The following is an 8,851-nucleotide window of genomic DNA, read 5'->3' on the forward strand; positions in this document are numbered from 1 at the left end:
TTTCCTGACACTGTAACCTAATTCCTGGAAGCATTCCTTTCTCAAGACTGTGGTAAATGCTACCACAGCTTATTGGGGTTTTTGTGAGGGGCCACAGTAGTAGAAATAAGTAGCAGGTAGTTTAAACATCAGCTTAGAATCTCAGCATGGGAATAGTGCAGAAGCAGGGAAAATACATAGCCATAGCTCTGAACATTGCAGCTCATGCAAGAATAGATGGATGAAAAGAGCAAAGCTGTCTAGTCTGGTTCTCAAAACCTTCACTCAGAGCTTCACTTGTGACAGAATATAAATAGCTTTAAATGCAATATAAACTAAAAACATACAAGGGATGCTTTTATTTTTAAAGAGTGGTGCTGGAGATAGATAGGCTCAAGTTAAGGTCTTTTCCGTCTCTGTCTGTAATCGTTCTCACGAAGGCATCATCCACCATGTGGTGAAAAGCTCCATACTACCTGTGTGACACCAGTGTATGTGAGTGGGCACTGTACCTTCTAAAAATCCCAAAAGGTTCCTTTTACTTCTGTTTGTTTTAAACAATTAGAGCTCATCTATAACTTTCTCACACAGGTTTACAAAACACACAAACTTGTCAACGCTGGCATATCTGATATCACCATCCGTCCAGACAAAAAGATTTTAGCAACAGCAGGGTGGGATCATCGCATCAGGATCTTTGGCTGGAAAAAACTGAAGCCCTTAGCAGTGCTGGACTACCACACAGCAACGGTCCATTGTGTGTCCTTCTCAGATCACAAAAACCCCAGTGAGAGACTGCTGGCAGCTGGCTCAAAAGATCACCGCATCAGTATCTGGTCAATATATACTCAGACGTGACATGTTCTGCACTGTCATGGACTAGGAAAACAGGATTGGTGAAGCAATTCTTTACACTGTAATTCAAACCTGGATGTGGGGAAGTAGCAGAATGTATTTCCAGGCTGACGTGAGAGTCCTAGGTTAATTTTTATGCTGCTTGTTCAAGCTGCGAGTTTTGTTTTCCAGAGAGGGAAGTGGATTTTTAAAATTCGTAACAAGCAGAGCAAGGCCAGTCACAAACGAAGACATAGAACAAGTCGCTTTGAGTTCTGCTACAGGTTTTGCAAGAGCTTTTCTTTGGCAGGTTGCTTAAATAACTTGTGCCAATATCTTCTTTTGTGAAAAAGGACTGGAATCCCTCAGACTGCTGTGGGGGCAGAATACGTCTGTTTGTAAGTCATTATGTATCCAAGAATCTGAATCAGTGTAAAATATCGCTCTTTCTTGAAAATTTATACCCATTAAACCACCTCCAGTGGTTTCTCATTGTCAGTTACTTTTTCTTCCCCGTAACTGAAAGGCTATCAGAACAACCTTGATTTGTTCACACTTCTGTCAGTTTCTAACTTAAACCAACAGCCAGGAATGTGACTAGGGACGGCCTTTGGCATTTATGAATTTCATTATGTCTCCTGTCACCTCAAGCCTCACAATTAATCACAAGAAAGAAAGGGAAAAAATCTTCCCCTGCACTGCACTGCAAAGCTATGTAAAGCCTTTTACAGAGCCAGTGCTAAATCCTTTCCATAGGCTGACTAGCTGAAGGATTTAAACTCGGCAATCCCATTAGCGCCCTTCTCCTTGGAGAGTTAGGGTTAAGTTTCAGCATGGCAAGTCTGGATTCAGCTACACAACTCCCATTTACATTTAGGGGAATTGCATGGATAAATCCTTATCCACACAGTACGAATGGCTCCATTAAGTTGTCATCTCTATGGTCATGGAAGCTGAAATTCACTCATGAAGGTTTTTTTTGTTTGACTCATGAAGCAGCATTTGCATTCTTTTAAAGCATATTAGACATACAACAGACATCTTACTGTAGTATTCAGTCACAAAGGTGCTGGTACAACTGTCCCACTGACGCAATTAGCAAGGGCCAGCTTATTAAAAAGGAGGTGGCCTGGAAACTAGAACTCAGCTTTACAAATTGAAGTGTTTTGTGTCCAGGCTGTGCACGGCTGATACTTTATTGGACGTACTTGTTTCTGCCTCTGTACAGACCTGGACATCAAAGAAAAAGTCACCAGAACTGTAGTGAACAGCAACATCAAAAGACTTCAGAAATTATTTCAGGGAAAACACACAAGCAAATTAAGGTCTGGGTCTGCTATCCAGCTGTGCTTTACCGCTAGAGAATGCTGTTGGACTAAAAGCCTTAAGCACCAAGCCCGATGTTCTTTCCATTAAAACACAGAAACAGGTTACTGTTGCCAGGCTTTTCTAAATAAAACTTGGCCTTGCACATTTTGGACTGTGATGACACTTTAAATAATGCATTTCTTTGATTATTTCTTTACTATTCGGTAGCAGCATGGAGGATCACACTGCAGTTGAAAGTTAAAGCCTAATTTTGAATGATCTTGAGTCAAGGGGAGGTGCTGGTGTTTATTACATCTACCAGACAGAGCTGCGTAGATGGTAAGTGCTCCATCTCTACCCATCATCCACCTCCCACACAGAGGAGGAGCTACCTACACCGTACAAGAGGCTCCAGCCAGCAGCCTTATGGAATGAGACGGGGTCTGCCTTCACAAACCTGCTGCTGGAAGAAACCTTTTCTTTTTTTCTCCTTTCTTAAAGTAGGTCACAATTGACATAGTTAAACAAACAAACAAATACAGAAAACATTGTGGTGTGTAGTCCAGGGACTTGTCATCAGGAGTCTGCAAGGAGATTTCCTTTTGGCTGTCGTGTCTCATGCTGCACCACACATGAAGCCTGTCAGGCAGCCTTGAGATTGGTGTCTCCCATTTGAGTGGTGCTCTGCAAACAGAACTTGGAGAAATTTTGCTGTACGAGAACAATTTCACAATTGCTTAATTTTTAAAAGGACATAACCCAGTGGATACATGCTTGGGTTTTAGTCTCCTCTCCACTTGGATTACAAATAAATAAGTTTAATATAAAATTAAGTAAGTCGCCATCTGCTCAGGAGAGTGCCCTGCCCTGTGCTTTAACCTGTGTACTCACGGCACCTTTTTAATAAAACCACCTTGAAGTGAGATCTGATGAAGGCCCATGCCCTAAAAAAAAAAGCACTGTCACGCTGGTGGTTGGGCACTGTCCTGGAAGGTGAAAAAACAGCTCTGCATCTCCTCAAGCATGGATCGAGGTGTCCTGTGTCAAAAATTAGCACTCTATCTCCCCCAACCCCGAGGTACAGGGTTAGAGGCACAACTGCTACTGTCATTTTGCATGTATCAAGGCCAGGAACACCTTCCTGGGAGTCCTGGTACAACAGGCATGATACTGCTCAGTGCTGGAACGCAACATGCTTTTAGACTATCTGAAAAACTTAGCTTCTGAGAAAAACTTAAGTTTCCACAGCTTATCACTCAAAAAATCCCAAAACCCAAAACCAAAACCAACCCCAACCCTCAAGACACACAGTCAGTCCCTGAAATCCAGCAGAAGAGGAAAGGAAATCCAGGGCTCGCCCATCTTGGGTGAATGGTTACTGTAGGAAATGAGAAGGCCCCAGCCTGGTCCCGGCAGAGATGAAGTAATCACTCTCTGCTCTCATCCCTTTGACAGGAAAAGGCAGCTGTGCCACCAGAGAGTATTGTGAGTGGTGAGAAGCCAGGTTCAAGACTGGAGCGGGGACTAAGATGCAAACCTTGCCAGCATTTCAGGGCAGCTCCATGCTCAGCACACCCCTTGTTTTGAATGCCAGTTATGAGCACCTAATGCTCCAGGGCCATTGTGAGGCTCCGAGGCACTGACGCAGCCTGGCTTCTGCTCCTGGCACGGCTGGCTGATCGGCTGGCTCACAGCCACCCCCCACGCAGTATTTCCCTCCTGTGTTCTAGACCTCAGTCCCAAAGTAGTATGCAAAATGCATCTTTAATGAAGGCCTATGCATCTTACATTCACTGTAGGAAAAAACTTTTGATGCAAATACTATGGTATTGGCACAGTGGCAGCCCCCTAGGAAGAACGGATTAATACCCCATGTCTTAATGAGTGCTATTAAACCAGAGCCTGAAAGTTAGGAACCTTTGAGTATATTCTTTTCTCTGAAAAATGCCATTTACTGTCAGCTTAGGTGTCTAAAGTAATTATGGAGACTCACAAGGTATGTTTAGATTTACTAATAGGTCTTTTGGAAGATACTCTAAAGATGACTATGTGCCTTCACATCTAACTTACCACCCTTTGCTGGCGGTTAAATATTTATGTTTGTCTGACTAGGTAGATTTAAAAATAAACTCATTCATGCAAGCACAAATTGAAAATGAGGGCATGAACTGCATCTGTAATCTTACTAGCAGACAGACACAGAGGTAAAGAGTTTCATCAGCTTCAAGAGGAAGGACGTATGCTGCAGATCTCCTTGCAAGAACAGACCCATCCTATGCTTATTTACTTCCCATTACCAAAGCACTATCCATGAGATGCTTTTGCACATTACAACAATTAATTCATTAACACTTTACATCACTGCTGATTTTATTTAAACACTCGGTAAAGGGAATTTTAATTTTTTTCCACATTACAGTTTCCTTGAAATGAGCAACCAGACTACATTCGTTTGATTTAGAGTTGAGCCTAAACGCCATAGTTAGAAAGTGAATTAGAGTCTTCTAAAAGTTTATTTGCTTAAGGAACTGACCTGGACTTTTCCCAAGTAGAATGATTTCCAGCAGGAAGGACAGTCTATATTGCTATAGACTGTAAAATACAGTTGTCTGATTGCATCTAGGAAATTAACAATTCCTTCTTCTGAAAAAATTTTAAAGCTCTTTACAATTGTAATATGAGCATAGTTATCACCCGAGATTTCAGCTGACTTGCTAGCAGGAAGGTTGTGAGTGAAGAGCCACCTTAAGCTGCTGGAGTTAGCTCTGGAATCTCACCTGCCAGAAAGGAACAGGGCTAGCCTGTACCTGGCCTAAAGGATTCAGGAGTGAAGGTGATGACAGCTAAATTATTACAAAAGGCTTCCTCCCAAGAATCATCGTCTCTGGCACTGTGAAAGGGAAGAAAGCAACCAGCATTCATAAACTAATAGAAATAAATCCCAAACACTAGCATTTGTGCAGCAATTACATGGAATATTTATCACCACTGGAATGAATGGTGATCTCTGACCCTCTAACATTTTTTGCAAATGAATCCATTAGTTCCAACCCCTTTCTCTTATCAGTACATGAGCCATAAAGCATTGCAGTCCTAGGTGTAGATGAGCAAGGAAAGAGGAAATTAGTTGTATTTGTAGTAATAAGTGAAAAAGGAAGTAGGCTGAGGGCCTGCAATGAGACAGTTGTTAAATTTAGCCCTATACAATGCTATTGCATTAGTAAGCCAATAAATTAGTCTCTGCAGCTTGACTTGGATTGTTGCAAAGGTTTGAGTTTTAAAGAGCAGATTTTTATAGTTAAAAGTCAATACTGGCTTCTGGACTGCTTTGGTTTTTAGTACATTTAAGATGCATCTACAAAGCCAACTTACAAATTAATAAATCTTTCCTTTAACTCAGTCTGCCAAGAACAAAGATAGAACACTGACTACTGCAGGAGCCATGTTAGTGATGTAAACCAAAGGACTGGGGATTAAACAAGGATTACCAAGCGCTAAATCAATGTGTTTCCTTTTCTGGCTGTGTGTCTGTGGTGTGGAAGTATGGATCATTACATAAAGCATGGCACATGACTGCCTGGATTAATACTAGACAATGTTACAGCAATGCTGAGTCACAAAGTTTGGTGTTTAAGCACGACCAGTGTGCTACCAAGAAAGTGACGGCAATGACTAAGGGAGAAGGCATGGTTTTTCTGTTGTTTGTAGTATTCTGAAATTCCAGCCTGGGTCCCTCTACCAGAGTAATTTTTCCAAGTAAACCTGGCTGTGTTTAATCCATGCCCTACTCTTCTGGGGCATGCTGGAGGTTTCTTCTATAATGTGAAAAAAACTATCCAGAATTAAGATCATTCGGGGGGGTGGGGGTGGCAATTCATTTAAGGATCTCACAGTATGAAATTAAGCGCAAAAAAACCCCCCAAAACCTCACGTCTGCACTATCAGATAGAACAGACGGAAATGTAACTTTATAAATAGACTTAAATTGAAGCATACCAGTCGTGAAACTTGCCAACAACATCAAAGTAAGTGTGGAGCAAGTAGCCATATTCTGGATACCGAATTCTTTGTCCCCTGACCTTACCACATACTGTCATCCCTTTTGGTCAAGACAGGACCAGCAGCCAGAGTTTGGGGGTTAGTCACACAGCCTTTCTTGTGTGTGGTTTTATTTACCACCACCCCTTACCAAACACCACGAAATAACAGGTCTGTTTGGCTTGAGCCATCCGCTCCCCTATGCATTTGTAAAGCTATCAGCTGCATTTACTCAGCCTATTAAGAATTTTGTTCCTGAGTAGTGACACCTCTCCCCCGAATACGTTTAGTAGCGCTACACACCCCCAAATACATGTAATGCTCATGTCTAAGGAGATAAATTTTGGTTTAGCTATTAGTGGTTTATTCCCCTTCAATACAATCCATCACAAAAAATTTTGACACTATAAGGTATTACTAAACCACATAGCTGGGACTGTAGCAACATAATCTCTCCGTTGTGAATGTTTTGCTCATCTGATTAATGGTATGAAATAGATCTGTATGTTCTATCAGCATTACTGTGTACTGCTTTATTCTGACTTACCTCAGAGGAATTTGATTTGCAGTTCAGAATTATAAGAGGAGGGGAAAGGGGGGGGACACAAATCAAAAGAGAGAAGCAACTTGCCCCTGTAAGTTAGGCGATACAAAGATTCTGGAAAGCACAAAGGGCCTTGAAGCAAACCACCTCCCGCAAGGTGCCAGATTCCTTATGGGAAAAGGACAAGGATGGCAGGGAGGAAAAGCACCTAGAGCAAGCATACGGTGATAGGTCTGTCTTTTTAAACTTGTACGCCAGCTCATTTCAGTTTCAGAAGTACTTGCTTTTACCTCTCCACCATCCTTTTTTAAAGGTTTTGGAACACTAGGAAATCCTGTAAACCGTAGCCTACACCTCTAAATAAGCCTGTGCTCACCCAGAGGAGCATATATTAATTTTTCTACAATGAACAGTCGTAGTGCCAAATGTTACAGTGCCCCTGGAGATACAGCAGCGGGAGGGACTTGAAGCAGCCACATGCACTGCAGAAGAACCATCCCAGCGCAGTATTGACTATCTCCTTACAAGAGAGTGACACAGCAGTGAAAAAATATTAATTCTAACAATTGTCTATTACGATTTGAAGTTCTAATTAAAAAAAAAAAAAAAAAACACCTGTTACATTAAATTTGAGATTACAGCTGGATGCCGTTTCCTCCTAGTTTTTATTCACAGTATATGTAAATTAGGGCAGCAAAAAACTATAGAAATCCTTTGGTGCTTTCTGGACAGCAATGATCTCTCTTTCCCACCAGTGGCAGGGTTGATTGATCCTGATTATGTCCAGATCAGGGAATCTAGGGAGGATGTTAAAATGCCGAGTCATTATTCTGCTCCATAGCTCTGGCATCTCATGCATGCAAAGGTACATTTCCAGGCACCCATGGCACTGCTTGCTATAAACATGTTCTGACATAGGTAGGAGGAAGGTTGATGCATTGGGCCTACATAATAACTTTAAACATGGCAGAGAATGTGGACATGGCATTTGTCTTGATGGTAACTTAAAATGCTGATGTGAAATCTCAGTGATTCATGGATACATTGTGTTCACAGAAAAGCATCTAGGCTGCTTTTAACATAATACGGTAAGTATTGTCTCTTCAGATTTTTTTTGCCTCAGATATTTTGATGGCATGCAGACTTGGCATCATGCTAAATAGAGACATTGGGTCTTTATAGTTTTATCTCTTGAGCCCATCTGGTTTGAAGTAGTTGACAACAAGCAGGAAAGGGAATAGAATGAAAGACTCAATTCATGTTTGCTGAAATAAAAGAAACGTGTAAGGCAGTGCTCAAATAAAATCAGCCTGGCAGGAGGGCCGCTGCACTCCCCTCTCACCACCCGTTCTCTGCCCTTTTAAGATGATTGGAACAGGGCGGCTTTGCCTGCAACCCCTCCGCTCTCAGTGCTAGCTCTGACTGCCCACTCTTGGAGCGCGCACCCCAGCCAAAAGGCAGCTGAAGCAGGCAGGCTCGCGCACCGAGGGAGAAGGAGAACCGTCTGCCGCCCGGAACGAGGGACAATGGGAGCACTAAGCAAGCAGAGTGAAAAAGCAAACACCAAAGCAGAGCCCTTGTCCATCAGCCAAGCTAAGACCATTGAAAGACTAATAGTCCAAACACCTCACACGAAGGCGCTTCAGTAAGTTTACATGCTGTTTATTCCATTTTTAATTTCCTTTTGCAATTTACAGATACAGCCCACAGACTTCATCCTGAGTACCTGGGCACTTGCGCGATTACCCCATTACAGGCAGGTACAGAACGAAGAAACAGCACCAGACGTGTCCTGCCCTGCCCACTGAAATGACCGGTGGGTTAGTTACCAGAACGAGCTTCAGTGAGAGCGTATTTGATTGCAGGAAAACATACCCTTTCCTTCTCCATCTACCAATGACCACTAAGAGCTGTTCACACGGGAACTACAAAATTCTGTAACTGGAACTCAGGCTAGAACAGATGTAAAAGGCACTTGCTTTCTCCGTGAGGCACACTGTATGAAATGTTCGTCCTCTCAGAGGTGATGAGAGGCTATCCTTTATCAGCTACGGAATCACTCTGGGAGCATAAGATGGAAGTTGCTGTACAAGTTTGCATGATTTTACACCATGTAGCAGCTAGCCTTGAAAACACATATGCTCTCTT

The 8,851-nt window shown here is 42.4% G+C and overlaps 1 protein-coding gene across 1 annotated transcript in view; it reads left to right on the forward strand.

The window, feature by feature from the left end:
• Positions 1–1,305, forward strand: part of GNB1L (guanine nucleotide binding protein (G protein), beta polypeptide 1-like) — a 19,331-nt gene extending 18,026 nt beyond the window's left edge. The window contains exon 7 of the mRNA XM_009318541.1: positions 571–1,305. Coding sequence (XP_009316816.1) covers positions 571–837 — 267 coding nt within the window. The 3' untranslated portion in view covers positions 838–1,305. The remainder of the gene's footprint in view (positions 1–570) is intronic.
• The last annotated feature ends 7,546 nt before the right edge of the window (positions 1,306–8,851 follow it).

Source organism: Pygoscelis adeliae, unplaced genomic scaffold (genome assembly GCF_000699105.1).
Source record: "Pygoscelis adeliae isolate BGI_AS28 unplaced genomic scaffold, ASM69910v1 Scaffold410, whole genome shotgun sequence".
Taxonomy (NCBI): Eukaryota; Metazoa; Chordata; class Aves; order Sphenisciformes; family Spheniscidae; genus Pygoscelis; species Pygoscelis adeliae.